This window comes from Peromyscus leucopus, chromosome 8a (assembly GCF_004664715.2).
Source record: "Peromyscus leucopus breed LL Stock chromosome 8a, UCI_PerLeu_2.1, whole genome shotgun sequence".
NCBI lineage: Eukaryota > Metazoa > Chordata > Mammalia > Rodentia > Cricetidae > Peromyscus > Peromyscus leucopus.
Window position 1 is genome coordinate 51,290,765 of NC_051085.1, and position 26,411 is coordinate 51,317,175.

At 40.5% G+C, this 26,411-nt stretch overlaps 2 protein-coding genes across 3 annotated transcripts in view; both read right to left on the bottom strand.

The window, feature by feature from the left end:
- Positions 1 to 2,580, bottom strand: part of LOC114691381 (leucine-rich repeat-containing protein 51-like) — a 169,694-nt gene extending 167,114 nt beyond the window's left edge. The window contains exon 1 of the mRNA XM_037200514.1: positions 2,500 to 2,580. Coding sequence (XP_037056409.1) covers positions 2,500 to 2,580 — 81 coding nt within the window. The remainder of the gene's footprint in view (positions 1 to 2,499) is intronic.
- Positions 1 to 26,411, bottom strand: part of Prkn (parkin RBR E3 ubiquitin protein ligase) — a 1,218,024-nt gene that overhangs the window by 996,823 nt on the left and 194,790 nt on the right. For both annotated transcript variants that reach the window (XM_028866686.2, XM_028866685.2), the window contains exon 2: positions 15,683 to 15,846. In XM_028866686.2, the coding sequence (XP_028722519.1) occupies positions 15,683 to 15,846 (164 nt within the window). The remainder of the gene's footprint in view (positions 1 to 15,682; positions 15,847 to 26,411) is intronic.

The window sequence follows — 26,411 nt, forward strand, 5'->3', positions numbered from 1 at the left end:
ATCCTTCTACTCCTTTATTCTAGGAGATTCTGATACAGGAAACGTGGCAAATGTTTTGAGAAATAAATGGTATCTCTGTTACTTCTAATAGGTAACATACAGAAATGCTATATTGAGCTGAAATTTATGCATGAATAAAGAGACTAAGCCTATATAGTTTTGATCTATAATGAGTATAAGAGGCAAAATTATCACCAAGAGATGAGCCAGAGAAAACAGGAACATTTCACAGTTTTAACTGCTTAGCTATTTTCTGGAAGCCAGAGCAATTAGTGAGCATTGAGAGTCTGGGAACAATCCAGTATTAGTCTTCAATTTTATGTTCCTCTTTCCTGTCGTCAAATCTAAAAGCTCAGATCAGCAATCCTGAGACAAATGATACAGTAAAGATCAGCCAGCTACTGCTCCAGCACCATGTCTTCCTTCCCTTCTGCCATGTTTCCTGCCATGGCGGTGATGGACACAACTATCCTCTGGAACAGTGACTCCAAATTCAATGCTTTCTTTTGTAAGTAGCAGAAACAAATATGTATGCTTCTCTACAGCTCATTGAATGGATTGTATATATTCCATATAGTATATTACACACACACACACACACACACACACACACACACACACGAGAGAGAGACGAGAGAGAGAGAGAGAGAGAGAGAGAGAGAGAGAGAGAGAGAGAGAGAGAGAGAGATTGAGATTTAATTTAGGGCTAATAATGGAAATCTGACATATACAAGAAGTCAAGATTGCTGCATTCAGATCTTGAAAGTGAACAAGCATAACAAATTCAAAATCACTAATAATAATCCCTATGCATTTCTATATATAGTTTTCTTCATATTCTACATTAGTCTCATCTTGACTGGGAATGCACATGTATATTCTCAAATAAACTTTAACTGGAAAATGTGCCATGTCATATATTCCTTGATAGCACTGGGTATCAAACTAAATGAGGTAGCAGGAGGTAGGACCTGACTGGAGGAAGCCGGTCCCTGGGGTAGCATTTGAAGGGTATGTTATGTCCCTGGTCTCTTCTCATGTTTCTGTCTCTCTTTGCTTCCTGGCAGGCATGATGTGAGCATCCTTTCTTTGCTGCACCATTGTGGCATGATGCTCATAGGACCATAAGACCATAATCAGCAGAGCAAGCAAGCTACTAAGTGAAACCTCTGAATGGTTCCTCTCTAAATGTGTTTACCTTATAACTTATCTGATGCCTCAGCGAGTAAAGGTGTTTGTTAGGCATCAAGCTTAAGCCTCTGCATTCCATTCCATGAAACTACATGGAAGGAGAGAGCCAACTCTTAGAAGCTGTCTTTTGATCTTCACACACATGCTGTGGCATGGGTGTGCCCACATAAGTAAAGGAAGACAATAACAACTTACCTGAAACCTTAAAACCCAATAAGCAGAATTTATTGGAATATTCCCCCCAATAACATTCCTCTGCCCCTCACTGTGCCTGATGACATCACTATCTAACAGGCTAACATCTTAGGATCGGTGCATAAGAAAATTCTATCAACATTACACAAAAATAAAAATGACAGCTGTACTCGACTCCCTCCGTTTCTCCTTCTCACACCTCAGGCAAGCCTAGCATCTCTCTTCACAGCTCTTTCAGTTTCCTGATTAATGTCTTGGCTTCTTCTACTAAATTCTAGCCACATCTGCCTCCTTTTAGTCCCTCAATAACCTGACAAAATTCCCAATCTAGGCCTTGGGGTTAGCTGATCCTTCCAGAGTGTTTTTTCTCAGTGATTTCCAGAATGTTGTCCTTTACAGAGCCTTCCAAAGGAGGCCTTTGTAATTCACCAGTCTCCAGCTCATTTTCTTCCCTTCCAAGCAGTCACCCCTGATTGTCTCAGAGGCCCAAACTAAGTGCCTGGGTCCACAGAGATAGTGAACAGCTGAGCCTGCCTTTAAACCAGCGAAGTCTTCTTGGTCCATATACTGTACATGTGTTTTCTACAAAGTAGATAGCTGTAGAGAGCAGAGCTCATGCCTCATTTGTGGCTTATAATTGGTTCTTGATGAGAGAGGAAGAGAGAGAGAAAGAGACAGAGAGAATGGATATTAAAACAGTAAGTAGCTAGCGCAAACATTGAAGATGGGAGCTGGCCTGACTATAAATTTTGTAAAGAAAAGCTACATGTTTAACTAGACTAAACAACTACATAAGTTGTATCATTGATCCTACAATAGAACACTAGGCCATATAATAGGAATCTCACACTAAGAAACGTGCAATACTTTCAGCAAATGTAGGGCCATTTCTAGAGTCAAATGATGTTGTCCCTCTTGACAAATGACCAAATGGAATTTGACCAAAGAAGTAGAAAGCTTATATGGATGCTGGGACAGGATGAGATGGGCTATGAGAACATACATTTGATGGTCCTCCGTCTGAAAACTTTGAAGCAAAGGTTTCTTTTGCTGTGAAGGAACAGGAAACATCTGTACATGGAAGTGCAATGAGAAGATGGGAAGGGCGCACACCTGGCACGGCATGCTGGTGAACTTGCGCTTCATCCGGGAGTGGACTGTGGACATCTCTTTCAACTCTGACCTCAGTGTCATCACGTCAACCCCCCCCAGAAGATCAGCATGGGCAAACAAGTTCCATGGAAACCCCAGACTCCGCCACATCCTATAGCAGGTTCCTTCTATTCAGAAAGAGCCAGCTTACTAGGTACAGGATTGAATTTTACCCAATTAGAGTGGCTAAAACAAACAGACAGACAAACAAAAAGTACAGGATGGGTAGTAATTAAGAAGGAAGAAGGAGAGTAAAAAAAAAATAGTAAGTATGCCTGAAAAACTCATAAGGAAACACTAGCTACCAAAAAAAAGGAAAGGAAGAAAGACAGAATGAAGAAAGAAAGGAAGGAAGGAAGGGAGGGAGGGAGGGAGGAAAGGAAAGGAAAGGAAAGGAAAGGAAAGGAAAGGAAAGAAAACGAAAGGAAAGGGAAGGGAAGGGAAGGGAAGGGAAGGAAAGGAAAGGAAAGGGAAGGAAAGGAAAGGAAAGGAAAGAACTGAAATACATGTAATTCTCTGTATAAATACACACATTCAATTTAGATGAAATGTCCTCAACTGGGCTGACAATACTCCCTCTAAGGGAGTCTGGATCTAACAAAAGTCCCAGCACCAGACAGGAGAAGGCCTCTTTTGAGTTGTTGGTAAGGATCCAAAACTCAACAGAATATTCTACTGCCCTTGGTTGTCCCCCAGAGGTGGAAGGTGAGTTCCCATTGCTGAAGACATCATGCACTTCAGACACAGGGCCCAGATGGCCTGAGTTGGAACTGACCTGAAAACCTCTTCTCTCAGTACTAGCTTTCTTGGTACTAGAAGATGTATGCAAGCTTCCAAAGGAAGAAAGCAACTCAGAGTCCTAGGAAGCTATGATGCCTGAGCCACAACAATGAGCAGCATGGCATGATAATCCTAAGGGTGTGGTAGTAGTGGCACATACGCCTTGGCAGTAACCAATAGCTCTCTGGTTGGCCTTAAGACTCATTCAACAAGAGAGAATCCATATCTAGTACTGGAAATCTAGCTAACTACCAGGGCTGGTGAAGTCATGGATCTTGGAGGAGAACCTACAACTGCCATCTTACTAAACCAGCATCATCCTTAACTATAGTCAGAATCTCTACCCTTACATCCATGGATAAGTGTAGTCCTTACCCCTCACCAAGGAAATTTTCCTTTTCAATGGATGGAGACCGTTACAGAAAAACGCACCAATCAAAATGCAGATTTGTAGAGACCAATCACAATGGATACATCTACAAAATACTCCTACACTTAAGGCTTAGAGAACATTGTGGAAAAGGGGATGGAAAGACTTTTAAGAACCAGCAGATCAGGAAGTTTGCTTTGAGACTGTGTCTACTAGTAATATCAGAAGCTATACCCATAAAGTCTTACCAACAAGACTGTCTAACCATGGGCTGAACAAAGGCAATAACAGTAGACATGCCAAACCAGGTAGAGGAAAGCCTATGGGATCTCAACCTATATTAAATACTATGGCTCTAAGGGAGGCTAAAAGTGGGAGAAACAGTTTTGCCCAGGGGAGAACACAACAATTGGTCAGCCCTGAAGACATACACACGAGTAACATTATACAGACTGAGCTAGTTATTTATATTTAACAATATACATATATATCTATAGCCATATATGTATGTAACAACAATTAATTTAAAAAGGAATCATGAATTTGAAAGAGAGAGAGGGGGTACATGGAAGGGTTTGGATAGAGAAAGGGAAAGGGAGAAATAAAGTAATTAAAATCTCAAAAGTAAAACAGTAAAAAAATGTTCAATGTAAAAAAAAGAATGTAGTAGAAGCTGAGCAACTGAAAACAAGGTTTCTATCATCAATGTGAAAAACCATTTAATGAGAGATACAACATGCTGTACAAGCAGATCTCCGTCCGCTGAGTTTGATTTGGTTACTTCTTTTTTGCTTTTCTAGTATCTGCAAAACACTATCAATAAAATTCACTCATTCAAAGAGATAGTTTGTTTTTTAAAAATCTTCCATCAATATCTTTTTTAATTCCAGCACTCCTCTCGAGGGAGGTAGAGGCAGGTGAATCCCTGTGAGTTTGAGGACAACCTTGTCTACATAGTGACTTTCAGGACAACCAGAGCTACATAGTGAGACCTTGTCAAAAAAAAAAAAAAAACCGAAAAAACAAACAAAATAGAAATTGTCCAAAAAAATTCCCAAATGACATGATACTTTAAAACAGAGCGTAATTGTGATCTACTGTGGTGCCCTCCACCTGAGGCAAGGGTTAAACATACAAAGTCAAACAGCAATCCTGAACATGGCAGGCAGAGAACAGTTATAAGACCAGGTCTCATGTAGCTCAGGCCTCACACCTATACTTCCCAAGTGGTAGAGTTACATGTGTACCACTAAACCTGGAAATTTTATTATATATTTTCATATTCATAATATTATACCTATAAGTAGGGATTTTGATCAAATAAAGACTTACAAATGACTGGTGAATGTACTACTATTTTCAGAAGGCAGCACTGATTTTTGTCTTTTACTTTTTTGTTTGTTTGTTTGTTTTTTTCGAGACAGGGTTTCTCTATGTAGCTTTGTGCCTTTCTTGGAACTCGCTTTGTAGACCAGGCTGGCCTCGAACTCACAGAGATCCGCCTGGCTCTGCCTTCTGAGTGCTGGGATTAAAGGCATGCGCCACCACCGTCTGGCCTTGATTTTTGTCTTTTATATACTCAAAATATTTTTGTAACTTTCAGTGATAGTTTTTAAGAAAGTAAAGTATATTATAGGTGTATTTTCCTTTGTCATTATTCTTTTAATATCTCAGATCCCCCCATGTGAAATAAAACATTTTTACTTAATTTACTACCAGTGCCAGGATTGAATAAACAATATACAATTATGTATAGCTATGTGTGTGTGCAAACACATGTGAGACAAAATTTAAGGCAAAAGATAGACATGAAATCAAGAACACTACATGAGATTATACATGAAAAATTCATAAAGATTGACATTTATGGATCCAACATTTCCATTTAAGCACTCAAAACAAATGTAAGTAAAGTTACTAACTTAATCTGGAAAGCAAGAGTCACACATTTAGTCAACTACAGAATGACAGATTATGTAAATTTTAGCATCTCCATTTAATCATTTCAGTAGGCCTTAGAATGCAATTTCCATTCAGGGTGCATTCTCTTGCCCTCTATTTTACATTTGAGTGACTCACAAATTCCTAGGAGCAATCTTAAATTATTGTGTACTCCTTGTTAAACGGATTTTGAACAGGAAGTACTCTTGTAAAACTATGCCCCACATAAAATGGCATACATGGTATATTCTAGAATGCTGACTTCTTAGGATGGGACACACTCTTTTCTTATAATAACAGCTTGTCATATGATTTGAATCAAAGAAGTTTCCACAGATACCCTATAAAATGCTATTCTGAGGTTAGCTCACATGTGGAGGAGTAGGTAATTTGGCATGAGTAAATCTTTTCCCTTTCCTGAATGTTTTATAACAGAATAAATTATAGGATAAATCAATAATAAAAGGTTTATTTTTTCCTTTGTGAATTACTCACCAAATTAGTGATAGCCCCACATTTGTATAAGCTAATGTTTCCTAGGTAAAATTTCATCCAGTTCTTAGAAGAACTCTTTAAAATGCAGGCATTAATGCTATCTCCATTCTGCAGAAGAAAAATACCAAGTGAAGACTGAAGAATTCTAATGTCTGCCCATTCCAGACAGTATGACTCATGGGTGATTCATATCTACTTCATTATAAGAGTATTAGAAAGTCTAGCAGAATTCTAACTATATGATCTCATCCAGTACACCACATTCTAGAAGTTTTAACTTCTGTGTTATATACTGCAATAAGTGTAGGTTGGATGACATCATAAAACTCGACAAAGGAAAAAATATATAAGGTTCTTAGGTTTTTGTGAGAGCTGCATGATTACCAATGTTGTTCAAATGAGCACTGACTCTGAGGATTAGGAACTGTATATTGTGGAAGCTGAGACTATCTCCTTCAGTAGTTTATAAAGTTGTTAGTGTCCAAGTTCTAAATGACAATGGAAATATCTTAGAAAGGTTTTGTCGTTATTTTCTCTCCTTCAGAGCAATGTTTTGATGAATTATGCATAGATGGAACACAAACAAACATCCAATTCCCTTTGAAAAACTTAAGGGTGTAAAAATGAACAGAAAACGTTCTCGGCAAGGCCTGTATTGTGCTTTCAAATGGTGCATCTTTGAAACTGAGTTTGATGGTGTTCCAAAACACAAACTTCAGTGGTCCTTGCTGTTCTCATTTCTCCCTCTTATGTCAGAATGTTTTATTAACTTAAAGAGCGGAACTCTGGGCCATAATTGCACTGCATAGTAAGATTTAGCTGACTGATACTTGAGAAGGCAAACCAGTCAGGATCAATGATAGGAAGCTTTCCATGGAAAAGCACCACAGTGAAATGAACTTCCCATGTATCTGCAAAGGCCAGAGCTTCTTCCCAAGAGCCACTTTCTGAAGAAGCATATCTAGGAGAAAATGTGTACATATAACAGGGTGACATATGTGGGGTTTTAGCATTATCTACACAGGGGGTTCACAGCACATCAGGAATCCTCCATGGTTTTCTTCCATTTGAAGGAGTCTCTGTCCTGTTTTAGCACATGGCCAAGGGAAACAGCACACATTTCTAGGCCTTACAGAGGTTTCCATGGCAACAGTCATTTATCTAATGTTGATTTTTGTTAACTGAGTTTCTCCTGCTAGATAATATATGGAGATTGTACTTTTAACGACAGTAAACATAGTCCTTAATAAAACAAAGTGAATGAGCACAGCACATTCAGACAGCTAAGCAACTCCCGCCCCAACTCCTACTTAATTCTGTTTTCTGGACACCTCCAAGGTTAAGACTGCATTATCTTAATTTTGACATCTAACCTATATCTAAAGAATGAAAATATACAGTAAATACTGTTAACTAACTAAAGCTGTCACTCAAGACCCTTAAAAAGATGACAGCTGTAAACTTAAATCTCATCATGAGCTTTCAGAGAGCTTTCTCATAGACACATTTTTGCTGTTCTCTGACAACATTATCTGGCTTGTTAACATTTCCTGTTAAAAAGCAAGAAGGAAAAGGCAGACCGTGGATCAAGAATCTTCTGGTTCCTAATACTGCTGGAGGCCCAGGCACTAACTCTTACTCCTTGCATTCCCTCTTAAGCAGGAATGGACTAAACACAATCTCTAACAATACTGGGACAAGGTGAGGGACTCTAAGTGCATTGCAAGACACTGGAGACAACAGAACATGGGATCTGAAACTAGGACACCGTGAACAGTCCTGGCTGTGGTTCCCTTCCTTCGACAGGCTTCTTGTGGGACAGATGTACACATTACACACTCTAATCCGGGCATCCTGTGTGGAGCTTCAAGCTGGCTGCTCCTGAGCTTGTCTCCCTCACGTGTCACAGCATTTGAATTTGAGCTCCATGTGGACAATGAAAATGCGAGTCTGGCAAGTCACGGACTTGGGATTTTCAGCCACTTACAAGCTAAGAGAATCTCAACTCTTACATTTTTTTTTCTCCCAGTAATTGCTTATCTGTGGCAGTTCTTAAAGATGTTTTACATGTCGACAAGGAAAAAGAAATGTTGAGAATTCCTTTCAAAAGAAAATAATATTTCTGTAGATCTGAATTATGCAATGAGGCAAGTGATCTACAGCTTCTATGTTACTGCCACAAACCGTACATTCACCTGAACAGGAATTGATGAGGTAGAGTACTCCTGAAATCAGCACCTGCAGTGTACAGACTCCCCTCTATCATTCTAGACTCTGCCACTATACTGCACCAGTCAGCTCCTCCAGTACCAGCTTGAATGCATGTGGACTTTAGGCACGAAGAGGCTAGCAATCTATTCCACTTTCACAACAACCTGCAGGAAAGATGCCTGCACAAGTCCTGTAGTAACTGAGATTTAGTTACACAACTGTAAGCTTGTATGTGTACACAGAAACTGTCTGGCTGTTCTCTGGATAAAATGGCATGTAACCTGGCTTCGTTCTGTTATATAATCACAGGAGAAATGTATTATATCAGACACTTACACTGTCATTTGCAAAATTTTCTCACATACAAACAATAATTCATGGTGGAAATGCATTCAACACTAAATTTATCTCACTTGCTGCCTTGTATTCAATAGAGAAAGTGGAACAATTTAAACTAAATTTAGTTTACAAATGAAATAATTTCACCCTAAATTCTATTACCTTAATGCATGTTATCAATAAAAGGAGAGCATTTTTAAATGAATGTTTTTTGTAAACAAACAACAATGGTTATATGAAGTGCTCATTTATTTCCTAACATTGTAGTACAAGCGTCTCAATTGAATTTGGAAAATATGCTCACCCGATTACCCTACAGTCAAGAACTCTTTACTTCTTATTTAGGTGAAATCCTTGGCGAAGGTTCTGTAAGTGAACACTAATCATGGGCATTTAGATTAACCTGTGAGACATAAAGATTCTGCCTGAGCACTTAGCCTCCCTTGCTGCTAGGCTGCAGTAGACTGGTCAGCTGGGTTTCTGGGCTACTGGGTGGCTTCCTTCCTGACCCTTTAGACAAAGATCAGGACCTTATTGATGCTTTCTTTTCTTCTCATCTATTGGCATTTCTGAGCTAACAACTTCAGCAGCCCCAGTTCTTTGATAATGCAATAAAGGGAAATCCAGGAACTCACCCCTGCACTTGCCTCTGGGTCTGCAGCAGGAACTCACCCCTGCACTTGCCTCTGGGTCTGCAGCAGGAACTCACCCCTGCACTTGTCTCTGGGTCTGCAGCAGGAACTCACCCCTGCACTTGTCTCTGGGTCTGCAGCAGGAACTTGGTCAGTGGTATTCCTGCCTACCTTTCAAAATGCTACTGCATTGCATCGTATGTAATATACAGGCTTCTTGAGCTGCTGAGTGGGGGTAGGTTATGCAGGAGAGGCACCAGCTTCTCAGGAACAGAACTCTCAAGGGTCCTCTGGGATTTGTGTACATGTCTCGGTTTTGTTTCTGTTGTGTGTGTGCATTTTTTTCTATTTTCCTTTACATTCCTAAAGCTCTAAAAAGCCTTGCCAGTACAGTACCATGGTCACCTTTGAACAGCACTTCTCATTGTGATTGGTGGCTGTGTTCTCTCGCACCTGGAATTCTATGATTATTTTTTAATGTTGTAATATGTTATATATTAGCCTTATTTTCACCAGCTTATATTTTTATTGTTAAAATTATCATGAGGCTTCAATATTAAGCTATTATTTCCCAAAGTACCTGGGATGAGGCTTCTCATAATACTTTCCTCCTCAAGCAAACTGAGGCTCTAAAACCTGAGGTACACTGCCTAGAACCTCAATTTTCCAGGAACAATGCCTGCCTAAGCTTTTGTGCTGGGATAATTTTGATAGAACCTCTTTTCATCCTCAAAGTACCATATGTTTACATAGACTGTGTCACTAAAATTATGAAAAGAGAGAAAATGAAAGATGGACAAGTCCAGCAGGTGCATATCCCCTGTGCTGCCCACCTTCCCATCAGTGCATATACCCTCCTGATGCCCACCTTCCCATCAGTACATATACCCTCCTGATGCCCACCTTCCCATCAGTGCATCATGTGTGGTTAGTGTTCACTTGTGGAAGCTTCAAGTACCTTATATACATACAACAGCCACTTGCTCTCCCTCAACAGAATGTCTCACTTCACATTCTACAACTTACACTGTAGAAGACAAAGGGTAACTATATAATTATGACCAAATAGACACAAACATACTCTAGAATTGTGCAAGAATATCAACGCATACTAAAATCCCACCAACTGGACACTTGAATGAAAAAATAACCACAGCATGCAATGTGCCAGTTCTTTTTTTTTTTTCTTTATTAAGAAGGTTTTTATTCATTTTACATACCAACTACAGATCCCCTTTTCTTCCCTCCTCCTAATCACCCCGCTCCCAGGTATCTGCCCCAACCTACCCCCATCCCCTCCTCTGAGAAGGCAAGACCTCCCATGGGGAGTCAGCCAAGCCTGGAACATTCAGTTAAGACAGATCCAGCCCTTCCCTCTGCATCAAGGCTGTGCAAGGTGTCCCACCATAGGTAATGGGCTCCAAAAGGCCAGGTAATGAATGTACCAGCTCTTTACTTTGAAGCTCTAATATGAACATAATTTGCTATTGTTTCAAAATTGAAATCACTAATTTAATAAAAAATTCCAAAAATATCAAGGTTTTTTTTTTATTTTTCAGTGTACTCAGGTATACTAGCAAAACATACCACAATCTGAATAAAAGAAACAAAATAAAAATAAAAACATTGGGGGTTTGTAAGTGATCATGTGAAAAGCACAAACAAGGAGAATCATAGATGTGTATTTTTATGGTTCTCTTTCTTTAAATTTATTATACCCAAGCCAGGCTGGCCATGCACACCTCTAATCTCAGCACCTGAGAGGCTGAAGCAGACAGAAGATGGAGGATCTCTGAGAGAGAGAGAGATAGAGGCCTGGTTTATACATAGTGAGTTCTGGGACAGCCAGAGCTACATAATAGAGAGACATTGTCTCAAAAAGACAAAAAATATATAACTAATATGTATTAATTCTATAGTCAAAAAGATAACAAAAATAATAAAAGGGAAATGATAATGTTGGAAAAGATTAAAGTGCCTTAAGAAGACACCAGTTCTCAAGAATTCACTTTAACAACAGTTACAGAGGTTAGAAATGATTCTAATTTATGATTTAGAACTACCTCGTTTAATTAGAAACGTGATGAAAATGGCTCATCATGTCCCCGTAGTAACAGGTAAGTTTTATTGACAATTACAGTAGCATCAATTCTTCCAATCACTATACATGCTTTACCTCATCAGTTAAAGCCAGTGACAACTAGTTACAGCTTTTGAAATACATGCAATGGCCATCAGAAAAAACACTGCTACTTAAATAATCTTCCTTTTTTATTATTATTATTATTAAAATCTAAACATCCCTGTTCTCAGTTCAAATCTGTTGACAGCATAAAATGCTGAAGGTTAATAATAAAAAGATATACTTTTGTATTTACTACAATAATTCATATAAAGTAATAGTCTCCAAGTGTGTGTGCATGCATGTGAGAGTATGTGTGTGTGTGTGTGTGTGTGTGTGTGTGTGTGTGTGTGTGTATGTGTGTGTGTGTGTTTTAGACATAAAGTATTGTTCAAAGAAATTTATGAACATTTGGGTGAATCCTACAAAACAACAAATTCCTGTGTGTGGTGGTTTGAATAAGAATGACTTCCATGGGCTTGAATGCTTGGTCACCAGTGAGTGACACTATTTGAAAGGATTAGGAGGTGTGGCCTTGTTAGAGTAGGTGTGTCTTTGTTGGAGGAAGTGTGTCACTTGGGCTGGGCTTTTGAGTTCCAGAAGGCCCATTCCAAGCTTAGAGGCTCTTTCTGTTGCCCGTGGATACGGATGTGGAACTCACAACTTCTCTAGCACCATGTCTGCCTGCACACTGCCATGCTCCCTTCCATGATGAAAATGGACTAAAGCTCTGAAATTGTAAGCTAGTCCCAATTAAAGGCTTTCCTTTATAGGAATTGTGGTCACAGTGTCTATTCACAGCAATAGAACACTGACTAAGACTGTATGTAAATGAACAGTTCTATTTATTTTGTGTATGTGCTGAAAGTCAAATGCATCATTACAGAGAGAATACAAATGAAATAACTTCCCTATTAGCCACATTTAAACATGTATCTCATGTTTTGGCTATGATGGTTAATTTTGTGTCAACATGAGGAGCTTAGGGCACCTGGACAATGGTCAGACCTTATTCTTGGTGTGCATTGTGTTTCTGAACGACATCTGTGTTTGGCTTGATGGACTGAGTAATCAGACTGCCCTCCAGTGTGAGAAGGCCTTATCTATCTGCTGAGCATCTTCTTATGGAATTCCTTTTTTTGCCTTTTTGCAAGGATATGGTTCTCTTTCCTGTCTTCAGACTTGAAATGAAATGTTGGCTCTCCTCGGGCTAAGCCTTCAACTAGAGCTGTGCCACTGGCTCCTGTGTATTGGACTGAAGCAGAGCTAGACAGCAGATCTGGGGACTTCTCAGCCTCCTTAATGACAAGAGTCAATTTCTTATATTAAAGTGCTATAAATATATATTGTTAATACATATCTGATATATGATATATACTAATACTGTCTAATACTCTGGCTAACCCTCTGCTGATATATAACAGCAAAGCATTTAGTATAAATGCAATTAATTCTGCTCCAGAATCTAAATAGAGACCAAAGTCTCTCATTTCAGCAGTTAATACAACTGTAAAGGCTACAGTTTGGGATATAAACAACTATACTAGAATTCATCTTCTTTGTATAATTTTTAATAATAAATTTACAATTATAAAGGGTGACTTGAGGAATTTTCACGGGTAGCTAGATCTGGCTGAGTAGAGAGGAGTGGCCTGTGATTCAAGTAGGTTTTGAGTACTCTGTTGCAAGAACTGACAGGAAATCTTTGCAAAGAAAAAAAATAGGCATTTTTTGTTTGTTATAGTATGTACATAGTTCACATACATATGCAATACAGTACAGCAAGATACACTGTTAGCCTCTCTAACTTATTCTACATGGACTGATTGTGATTTCTCACGGGAGTCTTGCATTGAGATGACCTAAATTCACAAGTGAGTGTTGAAGACGGCAATCAGGACACCAGCACTGTTAACATCAGCACATATCTGTGCAGTGTTCGTATATATGAGATCTTTATGGAAACAAACTCATTCCTTTTGTACAAAGTTGCAACAAGATTTGGTCTCTTATTATTTCTGCCTTTAAAATGAGCATTCTGAGTATAGAAACCAAATTCTCTAAATGCGTATAGTATATGTAAAAATCAATTTGCCTTAATTTGTTACTTTAAAAACTAGACACAATCTAATGACTTAAGAGGTAGATGAAGATAAAGACACTGTTAGAATACCATACATAACTTGGCATGATAGTATGTTAAGTGAAATAATCTTAATGAAGTAAAATTGGTTCATATATATTATATCTCTGTAGAAGTCAGCGACACATAGTCAGGGACTAGCACACGTGGTACAACATGACAGACATCACTTCTCTGAGAACTCTCCAGGTGGGCCTGCTTCCTTTGAGGGACAGGCTGAGCTGAGCACATTATGTACCCCCATGTCACACTCCCTGGCATCACCTGTTTCCTTACCAGAACCTTCCCTTTTGGACCTTGTACTTCTCATCTAAAGCATTACATTCTAACTCTTTACTTTTACGAAGTTCCCATGGCTTATAACAGGAAAGTTAGAAAAAAACTGTCTATGTGTATGATGTATATGTGCACACACACACATTCCCATTTGAGTGTGTGCATTTGCATATATCACAGCACACATGTGAGGTCAGAGAACAACCTCATAGGCCAATCCTCACCTTCACTTGAGAGGCTGAACTATGTGCCATTGCTAATGATTTTACCATATGTGGTTCTCCCAGCCAGTTTGATCTAGTGCTCTTTTAGTTCACTAGAACCTCACCAGGTAAGGAGCAGGCTCCATAAAGGTGAACTGAGCTGTGCCTTTTCATCCAATCCTGAGAAGCCCCAAACACTGGTAGTTCAAAAAATGTTAATCAAAATAAGACTCTTGAATCAGTACCTAGATTTTTATAAAATAAGTCCTCTGCAACAATTAGTCTTCCTGAATAAGAAACAGCTAACTGTTACACTTGTCACACTACCTGGTACAGGAGCAGACTTTAGAATCTAAATGGTCTCAAAATAAACTTTATTTGGATTCAAGAAACAGTTTTAAAACCATTTATTTGTGAAGGAAGCAATCTTAGGTGTAGAAGTTGGCAGGTACAACGAAAAGCTTTTTAGTTGACTGAAATAAAAAAAAATCAAAACACTTTTTAGCACAGGCACTTCCCTCATGAAAACAAATCGCCTGAGAGCAAAGCACAGCAGTTTCTGCACAATGAGTGTGAGTCCCACCACCATCAGCGGGAGCCGGAGAATGGCAGAATGATTTGCATTTCTATAGTTTCTTTGTATACCCACATTCCAAAAGCATTTCACAAAGGCAGCAAATACCGTGGCCCACCAGAGGACTGACTGGACTGGGTAGTCTGAGGCCTATGTACAACACTGATCCCCACCCAGCTGTGAACAGGAGCACAATTACACTGTATGCAGAGAGAACTTGCTTTTCTCCTCCTCTAATCACTGCCTAGATGTAGCTCATATCTGCTGACCTTCCCAACACACCACTCACTGTTCTCCCATTCTAGGTGTTGGGCCTGCTCATCAACTCCTAGCCAGTCCCTTACATGCCTACAAAACACACTGCTCCAAATGCATGAGATGCAAGAAGGGGTTTCCAGGGCACAGCAGGAGCCAGATACCCAGGAAACAAGCAGCAGGAAAGCAGATCCCCAGTCTACTCAGTGCTGTGTCAGGTGCAAAAGCCAGGGGTGACTTGACCCAAGTCTGGATATACAAAGATGGCCCTTTGCTGTGCAATCCTGAAGCTGCCCAATGGGCTTCTCAGAGCTCTGCATATGGGGCCCTGGGCCAGCACCTGCTGTAGCCCAAGCAGCAGCTGTGACTGTCCTCCAGGAGTCACAGTCGGGTTATAAATCCCTCATGGAGCATGGGCTGAGCAGCCTGATTGGGAACAATTTGTTTGAATCCTTCTTCATTAAGATTCAAATGGAATAAGGAAGGTAAAAATTGAACAGACCCAGAAATTGTGCCTTGCTGCTCCTGCAGCCAGTAAACATTTATTCACTAAGCCGAGCTCCGAGCTTCTCTTTCCCTCTCTCACCACACTCACACTTGTTCCTCCAGTCCTTCCTGCTTGCTGTTCTAATGCATAATTAAGAAGGTCAGAATTAATGAAGCAGTGTGGAGTAAAGTTCAAGGAATCCCCAGGCACTATTTATTCTATTAGAGCTCGGGCCTGAATGTCAGATTGGCAGCGTAAGCTGCATGGGCAATGGGCCCTGCTGCATCCCAGGAACCACGCACCCAGGGAGACTCACCTGCACTGTCAGGTCATTCTGAAGCTCCTTCCCAGCAAAAATCACACGCAGCTGGTCAGCTGGAACCCCCTGTCGCTTAGCAACCACTTCCTTGAGCTGGAAGATGCTGGTGTCAGAATCGACCTCCACTGGGAAACCATGGCTGGAGTTGAACCTGACAAACACTAAACACAGGCAGAGAGAGAAGAAAGAGCATCACTCCAAGCCCTTAGTGGCCAGTGAAATGTCTCTGAAGACGCATGCCCCTCACCTGCCCTCCAGTGAATGGCATATATTTTCTCATTTATAACAGAGAACTTTATACCATAGAGCAGCAGTTAGAAAAACCGTTTTCCCAAGGTGCTTCCCGTTCATACACTAGTCAATGACCTGCAAATCAAGACTGCACTGGGCTTTGACAGCCACCCTCCAACACAGAGGGAGTCAGTGGAATGCTTGCTTGCTTGGAATCCCGAGATTCCCATGAGTTTATAGAATATTCTGCTCCAACAGATTGAACAAACACTCCCTCCACGGGGCCTCTGCATAAAAATCAAAGGCAGCAGGTCGATGTTCCAGAAAGAAATGGAGGAAAGGAAGCCACAGTGGAGACGAGTGAAGAGAGCCAGGACCCTCTGATAGGGCTCTGGGCTCTGGGCAAGCATTTGGGGCTCCAGGCTCCAGGAAGGAGTTCTTAACTCTGTTAAATGGTTGTAGGCTCTAGGTAAGGATTCCGCGTCCTGTGTCAAGATTTTGTACTCTGTGCATAAAGATTCTGGCTCACAGGTCTCAATGATTTCTAGAGAGATCTTAAAGTAACTTCATCTCTGCTGTTGGAACCACTCTCTTCATTAGTCCCTGGTAGAAACTAGAAGCCTTCCCGGCACAGTCTTCTCACTGCCCGGTCAAACCATCTCCGGCATGTCTCACATCTACCTGCCCTTTCCAGCCGAGAACCCTTTCCCCGCTACTCCAAGGTAGGTTCTCATAAATACTTCCCACGTTCTTGTGCTGGGTGTGGAGGTGCACACCTTTAATCTCAACTCTCCAAAGCAAAGGCAGCTAGATCTCTGTGAGTTCTCAGCCAGCCAGGTTTAAATAGCAAGTTCCAGGACAGCCTAAGCTACATAGAGAGTCCCTGTCTGAAATGAAAACATAAACAAACAAACAAACAAACAAACAAACAAAATACTCTCCAGATCCTTGCATTTAGCTTCTCAACTGTTTTTTTTTTAGTTTTATAGTATATTCTTTTGTTTTTAATTCAGAACTTTCTTCAAAATTAACATACATACAATGTTTTTAAAAAATGGTGTGACACAGAGATAGGATCTCCAGTCAACTTTAGGACAGGTACCTCAATTCTTATCCTTGCCTGGTCTGTCCTGGCTAAAGGCCAGAAGCCACATGTGTTCTTATTATCCTTCTTCTTCTTCTTCTATATAGTTGCCTGAAGACCAGATGTGAGCATATGAACAAAACTCCAGTTCAGACACCTGGATGGAAGGGCACAAGGACACCTGTGGCTGGGCAAGCTGGAATAACTGCCCTACCCTTCCGTCTCAACCCAGAAAAGCCATATTACCCCTTGCTGAGGATCCCTGTTGGCAACACATTTCTTGGGACTGTCTCCAGTTCTCCAGTTCTCCAGTTCCTCTCCTTGTGTAACAGAACAAGACCTTGCAGAGGTTCCTCCATCTTAGACTCTTCCTGAGGCCATTTTGAGTTTAACTAAGAATGTGACCTCCCTGATGGAGAATTCCATGGAAAACTTCCCAACTCTATCCTAGGAACCTGAGGTCAAGGTATCACAGCTTATGCAAAAATCCCCTCCAGCTAAATGCTTATCATAATAGCTTCTGTTAAACCGCTTGTTTGCACAAAATCTCCCCCTGCAGCTGCCAAGAGGGATACCAGGATGTGGTTTCTGCCTTTAAAAGCCCCTTGGTCTAAATGCTCAGGGCTACACTTGGGTCCTGAATACCTGAGTATAGTCCCAGCTAGCTGGAATAAAGCCTTTCCATTGTCTATATACTGTGTCTGAATGGTCACCTCTGGTGAGCTCCTGGTAACATTTGTGCCCTCTCTCTTAATCTCTTTCCTGTGAACCTAACATAAACTCCTGTCAAGGGCCGACTTTCCTGTTTTCATGGCATTCACTCTCAGGTTCTCATGACAAAGGACCTGGAGCCTGGCCCAGTGTGGCTTTGCTGGTTGTTTTCTTTAGGAAGCTGTAGCCACCTGGAGGGAGAAGGCCTCTATACTATCAAGGAGTCTGGCTTCTCAAGGATTATTATTATTATTATTATTACTATTATTTAACAAAGTGTGTTTTAATTGATTTCCCTTCCCCTCACTCCCCCATTCTCCTTTCTGCTTTCACAGCTCATGGTCTTATTGTTCTCTGGCTTCCTCAAAAACTCTTCTTTCCTCACTTGGTGTCTTTTCTAATATTTTAGGCTTTCTCCACATTTACACTCATTTATATGTATAAATGTATACATTATATGCTAGAATCTACATATGGGGGAAGACTATGTGGTTTCTATCTGAATTTGCATCACCTCATTTAATATAATACTTTACAAAACCATCCATTTTCCTGCAAATTTCATTTTTCCTTATAGCTGAATAAAATTCCATTGTGTATGTCAGTCATACTTCCATTACCCATTTGTCCTTTGACAGGCACTGAAGCTGGTTCTCATTCTTTACTAGTGTGAATGAAGCAGCAATAACCACAGAAGTGCAAGTGCCCCTGTGGTAGCGTACAGAGTCTTGTGGCTCTGCCCAGGAGTGTAGGCCTGGGTTTATGATAGCTATGTTTTCACCAGATCCTTATTCATGCTCCTTCATGCTTGTCCATTGCAAAATACCCTATGCCATTCTAGAAAACAGGCCTTATCAACACTATGTTCTGATCTCTCAATCCACTCAAATCCTTTAGCATCTCACCCTGTCTGCTGAGAAGGAAAATCCAAGATCTCCCTTATACCTCATATGGCATAAATCAATGTTCCAGATTGTTCTCTGTTCCCACATGCATTCTGCTGAACCAAAGGGCTTCAAAAAACACATTGTGGAAATTTGTTATTAACCAGTCTCTTACGTTTGCCTTCTATCCGCTACTCTTTTGATCGAATCCTGTCTACCTCTATGGTCCATTTCAAGGTGACCTTCTCCAAGGAGCTTCCTGCTCAGGCCTCACCTGAAACTGCCTATTCAGGGTTCGAGAGGCACAGACTCGGTCTGTCTCAGAACACTTGCCCCATCCCTCAAGGAAGCAGAATAGCACAGAGGTAAAAATGTATCCTTCAGAAGTAGGAAGACCTACAAAGAACTCTTGTTACTCCTTTGCTGCTTAGTAGACTAAAGACAAATATCAACCCTTCCTCTTAAAGTCTCACATTAGTGAACCTGAAAAATGAACAGACATCAGATGATGTTACATGATACACTAAACAATGTTCACAATGCTTCCATAGTATGCTTCAAGATTCATGGATAGCCATGTAAGTTTCCACATTTAAGTGCGGCACTAGTACTGACTAGTTTTTAACTCAACTGTGAGATGATCAGCTTACTAATACTTAGAATAAAATAATAACTAGAGTACCAGTGCACTTATATATGCCAGATGTGCAGCCTTTTCTAAGCCCTTGGTGATCTGGTCAGCTCTGTGGCACTACCCAGTAAAGCAGTACATGAAGCCCAGAGAATGGTCATTGCCTGCAGAAATCAGCTTCTTTGTCATGAAAATCAGAATAATATGTAGCTCATCCCAGTCAAAGAGTAGCTGCCCAGGACCTTATTGGAGGAAAAAGCATGCTCCTCTTTCTTGTGATTGAAAGGATTAACAACAGTAGTGCAAAAGCTTGCTTCCTAACGTAATGCTGTTATTCCCTATACAGAAGAAAACAGGATAAGAAAGAAAAGGGAAAATGGCTCCAGGGAAAGCGCCAAGTTCTGAGAAGAAGGACAATGGTTATGAGACCCAGTGAGATAGAAACAAGAGAGCAGGAGCACAGAAGACACAGGGCGGAAGACCTGGCATCTTTTAAACATCTAGAAAAGATGGGGACTGGAAGAATAAGAAATTCATGAAAAATACTAAATATTGAGAAAATGTGGCAGTTCTCTCTCTGTCTCTCTCTCTCTCTCTCTCTCTCTCTGTCTCTCTCTCTCTCTCTCTTTCCCTCTCTCAGTGTGATTTCATTCCACATCTTTGAAAACACAGGTGAAGAAATAAAAATATATTGATACCTGTCATGGATGCATAACATCTCAGATCACTCAAAGACAACAATCCATCAGTTAAGTCACAGGACAGGGGGCTACAAGGGACACAGTCAAGTTCTAAACCGTATTGTTTTTCCTACTGCTGTGAATACAGTTTTTAAAAAGTCAACACCATGGGAGTGATGTAGGAGGAAGCTGCTGGGAACTATATTAAAGGTACTGTAGAAATATATTAAAATCCCCAAGAGACTCTATGCCAACATGTTTCCCAATGGTTCAAATCATGAAAATCCTACTGTAAATGCAAGACTTATAAAGAAAATGAAGGGGGAAAAGGTGAAATAACAATGTCAGAAATGAAACAACAAAAAATCTGTATAATTTATTGAAATCATGTTTTATTGTTTATTGTTCTATAAACAGTCTTAACTTCACTTGGCATAAATCATGAAAATTATATACAAATAGATACTTTTGAATAGTAAGTCTGAGAAACAAATTGGTTTTACAATAAAAATATCACCTAAATCTATTGTAGGTATTCAGTCAGCTAAAATGCTTGCATGGCTAAAGAGAAACATCTTTAAAGAGTGGACAGGCCAATAATCAAGTGCCATGTGGAAATGCACCACCTCCATCTGTACAGCCCCTCAGCTCTGGCCATGATTCCTGAGTGGGGAGAAGCAGGGAGCTGCGGTGTTCCCCCTCCCTCACAGAAAGGAGGGATCTTTAGAACCAGTCAAACAGTGATCCAACTTCTAGCTCCTTCCTAATTTTGTAATTTAGGACAAGTTGTCTGGCATCTCTGCTGCCTGTTATGCTAAAAGGTCTGCCAATGGGATTAGGTACAACCTCCAGGGCCTGTTCCTGATTTACTGCAATTGCATCTCAGAAGCAGCCCGTGGACAGATGAGTCCTTACTCCAAAAGCAGTTCCTCACTTGAGCTGTCTAGAGGAGCTGGGACTAATTTTAAAGCTGTATGCTCTGTTTGTGTTGAACTATGGCAGAATGCATGGGATTTGGGTAAACACTGAGGAAAGAAAACAGATTTCCTCCAGTCTCATCAGCTCGATGGACCCAAATCTTCTAAGAAAAGATAAAAGGGAAATTTGGCTAGTCATCATTTTCTGAGATTTGATTATATATTAAAAGTTTTAGTTTGCTTGTTTTTTTTTTTTTTCCTTTAGTGCATTGTTGCAGAGTGAGAAATACATGTCTTATCACCTTCAACAAGTGACATTGGTGAGGTGGATTACCAATGATCACTTTCTTTGAGACAAGATCTCCTATATAGTCCAGGCTGGTCTCAAGCTTGCCATTCTCTACCTTAAGAGCTGGAAGATCCTCTTTTTTTATCCCCTGTCATCTCTCACTAGCCTCCAGAAAACCTAGAGAATAAAGAAGGAAAAGGGAGTGGAGGGGGAGGATCTTTGGGAGGTGGCCCATATAGTCAGTGCCTTCAAGGCTGTCTCATTCACTAGCATGGCCTGAGTAGTTATGATCTACTAAATTCTGTCTCCCTCCCAAGCAGTATTCTTCCTTGCACTGAGGATGGTAAAGTGACTTGGGTGACACTGACTCACCCTTCCCAGGAACGGATTCTAACTACTCTGCATAATTCCATCCTTCTTGTCCTTGTTTATATGATTGGTTCAAATCATGTACAAATCAATCAGCACCTGGCTTTCATTTCCCTAGATACTGGCTATGAAAGACTAATTGACAGGAAATGCAGGCTGTCAAAATTTGGTAAAGAACTTTTGGGCCTGAGCATTTTAGCCAAAGGACTCAAATGCCCAAGACAAAAAATTAACATCAGCATGTAAATGGGCTCTGTGCACCCACCAGGGCAAGACCTGGCTTCTAGGGAGAGAGTGCCCTATCCTCTGTAGGTCTTGAACTCTAACTACACCCCAGTGGATACCAAGAGCAAGTTCAGCTCCAGTAGTTAAAATTGCCTGGGTATGTATTTCCAGCTGTCCCCTGGTGAGTCTTTCCTTCTCCTCCTTCGAGAATTATCTCTAAGTTTAGTAACTCTTGTTTGAAACAAGAAAATGAACAAACAAGCAAACAAACAAAAAAACATATCCCCTTTAGTTGCTATCCCATTTTTCTGAATGGGAAATTTTGTTGAGAATTACTTATATTTCTCTTTTCTGTTTTTAAAGAAAATACACTGCTGCACAAACCCATTGTAGAAGACTGTTTATGGTAAAGCAATGGCCTTAGTATTTTCAATCCATCATCCCTTTCCTTGTATCATACACACCCTTCAGAGACATTCCATATAGTTTGTTCCAAGATTTTTTTCCCTTGGCATCTGCCACTACATCTTCCTGGTCTTTCCCTGTAGCACCAGGTGACTTCTGTAATTTCATTTTCTGGTTTCTCTTCCTTTGGTGCACCTGAAGATCTTTGGAATACGCATGGGCGTTAGGGTGCTTTTCCTTTAGTATTTGTGTGTAGTCCCAATGGTTTCATCTAATACAGAGCTGTAACACAGCAGTAGCCATGGACCCCCATGCCTTTTGTTCAGACTTGCCAGGAACTCCAGACATCTGCATCTACTAGATCAAGGATGTTCAGCCAACACCTGAGGTGCAGTAAAATGATGCTGTCCTCTTTTTGGAATATGGTTCCAGCACTCTGCATTATTGCCACTATCTTTGATCGGTTACTGCATTTTGTTAATCGCATCCATAACACATTTTGCACCTTCCAACTCTCACATTTGTCATCAATGCCGACTGTTTCAGAGTGCTGCAAGGTCGCCTCTCTCATCTCCGTGCCTCAGTCTCTGATTCACTGCCCACTGGCCAGACAGAAAATGTTCTTCTTGGAATGTAAATCAAAACAAATGGCTCCCCTGCACCACTCTCCCTTGGTTCTCCTCTACCCTCCGAAGAAAAGCTTCCATTCTTACTCGGGTCACAAAGCCCTCATGGTCAGCCTCTGGCAACCTCTCTAAGCTCCTGTAAACCACTCCTAAGCTTGGCCACCAGGCTCTAGCCATAGACATTTATCACCCTGGAAGCACTTTAGTTAGTTTGTCCTAGTTCTGGTTTTTTGTTTTGTTTTTTTGTTTTTGCCTCCTCAGACAGAAAGGCTTTATTATTAATAAAGTGAAACTGGTTTCAATTCTAATTGCTTACATTCATTGTTCAATAAAGTAAAGTAAAGGCAATTACATGGAACTCTGTTCTTACATTTTGTAATATACTTTCAGTGACTAAAATCTAGATTAAGAAATAATAACAAGGAGAATTGAGAGATGCTCAGCCATTAAGAGCACTGGTTACTCTTCTAGAGGACCCGAGACCAATTCTCAGCACCCACATGGTGGCTCAAAACCATTTGTAACTCTTTTGCAGGAGATCTGATGCCCTCTTTTGGCCTCAGTGGTCACCAGGTATGCACATGGTACACAGGCATGCATGCAGGAAAAACACCCATATACATATAAATAATTGATTAATTAATCAAAGTAATAACAAGGAATATGTATGTGTAGTCATTTATACATGAATGCATATTTATACATGCAAGTCAACAAATCTATGTGAGGGAGCATAACTATAATATTATATATAGTATGTATCTGAATTTGTCTGTGATATCTTAGTCTAAGGAATAATTATAAAGGAAAATACATATATATTTACACACATGATTTATCCTTGCATATTTACATATACTATTTTATAAACTTAGATAAGTGAATTACCAGATTCATTACTCTATTTGTGACAGGTCAAGACAGTGCAGAGGTTCTTCCATTTTGTATTCTTGCTGAGGCCATTTCAGGTTTAACTGGAATTTGATCTCCTTGATGGAGAATTCATGGGAAATTGCCAAATTCTATTTTAGGAACCTACGGTCCAGATGCCCCAGTCAGATGCCAGGATTCAGTTTTTGTCTTCAAACACCCTGTGCTCTAGACACTCACTCAGGACTACACTTGGGTCCTGAATACCTGACTGTAGTCCCAGGCAGCAGAAATAAGAACTTTCAATTGGCTAGAAACTGTGTCTGAGTGGTCATCTCTGACAGGTTCCCCTTAACACTACAGCTTTTAGTCAGAAGCCAGGAACAGCCTGTGTCACACTGGGCAGCAGACACAAAGGTAGCATAGCCACAGTGCTGGGCTAAGTGAAGCAGGAGGCTGAGTCTAGGAGAGTTTGCTTCTCTCCTGAGAAGGGCAATCCCAGTAGCAAAAGAGACAGAAACAGGATGGGCCAATTCTGCACCCCCCACCTTGTGGCTAACCCCTCAGAGCAGTCAGTCAGAGGAACAACTGTCCAGAGGGGCAGAGCACAGTCCTGGCCTTGAGCACACACATGGTGAGTTTCTGTGTGCACAGGGAACCAGGGGCCGTCTTCAGTGGAGGAGCCTGACTAACTGTCCCTTGTCCAGGGGAGGAGGCCAGGAGGAATGGAGGCGCTGAGAAATCACTTGCTGCTGTGGCCTCCTCCTGAAATCCTGTGACCCTAGTCTAAGAAGAATGTCAGATAAAATCCAGCTGCTAAGCACTGTGAAAACATCTGGCAACAACTCAACAACTCAAAGTCTTCAAGGCAAGAAAGATGACCCTGAAGAGACACAGCCACTAAACCCCGTGTGTGATTCTGGATGAGAGCTGGGGACACACACAAACAGTGGTAAAAGCTGAGGAAGGACAAATGAATAAGATTCTAGTCAGTAAAAATGTGCAAACAGCACATTCCTGATAAGAATTAAGTTATTAAAAAAAAACACTGGAAACAAGAGCTGGAGAGATGGCTCAGTGGTTAAGAGCTATGGCTACTTTTACAGAGGGCCAGGGTTCAATTCCCAGAACCCACAGGGCATGTCACAAAGTCTGTAACTCTACCTCCAGGGGCCCTGAGGCCCACTAGCCTTCACGAGATGGGTACCAGGTATATACACAGTACACAGACATACACCCAGGGAAAACATTCATATACATAAATGAAGTAACAATAATAACTTAAAACTTTTTATAATTATTTTCAACAAAATTAAAGGTGTACTCAATTTGGTTAGAAACTATTTGATAGACAACTGGTATATTTAAAATGAAGAAAACTATAAATATCTTTTGTTGTTATATTATAAGTTTTATACATTTAAAGAGTGAAATGATGATGACATAATAAAACCTATTTTTATATTTAATCCCCATATACTTATTAACATGTGCTTACAACAACTATAGAAAACAAATGGAAAAACAGGATGATGGTAAGCCCATTTTATTATATCCAAAGGTAAGATACCTGTGTACATATCCATCTTACAAACTGGGGCGAGGGAGAAGCCAAGGTTCAGGAAGATGGCTCAGTAGGTGAAAGAAAATGCCATGCAAGTATGGGGACCTGAGTTTGGGTTCCCAGAACCCACATAAAGCCAGCTGGTGGGATGCACGCCTGTAACCTTAGTTCTTCTACAATGGGAAGGGAGCAAGAACTGACTGTGAACAAAAGAAGAAATGCTTTTGTTATCAAACTCAGTGGTGGTGGTGGTGGTGGTGGTGGTGGGGTTACAACCTGTGTCCGAGTCAGGTCTGGCCACCCATCCTCTATAAGTCAATGAAAAAAAAAAAAAAACCAAAATAATAAAAAGCAGAAAAGGAGATATATTCACTATGGCCACATTAGGATGAGGGACAAAGAGATCCAGCAGAACCCTCAAATCTCAGGCCCTGAAATGAGATTAATGTTTAAATAAAGGGCCAAAGATAAGCACATCTAAGCAGTCACTAAAGTTATGGCTGTGTCCACTACTGACCCATCATTATCTTGGATTAAATTTCATCCTGTAGGACCCTGTGACATCTTTCTGGGACACAAGACCCCCTCTGGTTGGCACCTTTTCCTTCTCCCAGCAGGAGACTTCTTTGGGGTCCACTGTCCCAAAGTCTGTTAGGTTGACAGACAGACACAGACTGTGTCTCCTTTGCTAAAGCCGGTGTCACTTTGTGTACTGACTTTAGGGCTAGAAATAAAACCTTACTAGGTGGACAAGCTGGAAAGCATGGAAGCCATGACAAATAGGGTGAATGTAGTGCAGAGACTTGCTGGCAAGTGCAACAGAAACAGAGTCAACCAATAAGAAGCAGACAGTTTTAGATGATTAAAAACTAAAATCACAGCGATGAATAGATCACTACACTTCTGAATCTCACTAAAAGCATTTTAACAATTTTATGGCAATACCATATTCTCTTAGCCTAGTCAATCTTATATTAACTTAAAATGTTCAAAGAAGTACATAGCTCTGCTACTTTTATGGTATAAATGGGCAGAAGAGTTTGAAGATTACTGGCTAATATGAACAAAGTCTAAATTTTTCATGGAACTGATCAATTCAAACACAGAAATAACAAACCTGACTGCAGGCATCAATTGGCAAGGCCAAGTATTCAGTTATTGATGCAGAAACAGACCCTGGAGACCACACTGTGATGGAGTTTTGTTTTAACCACAGATGAAATAATTTTCAGAAGTAAAT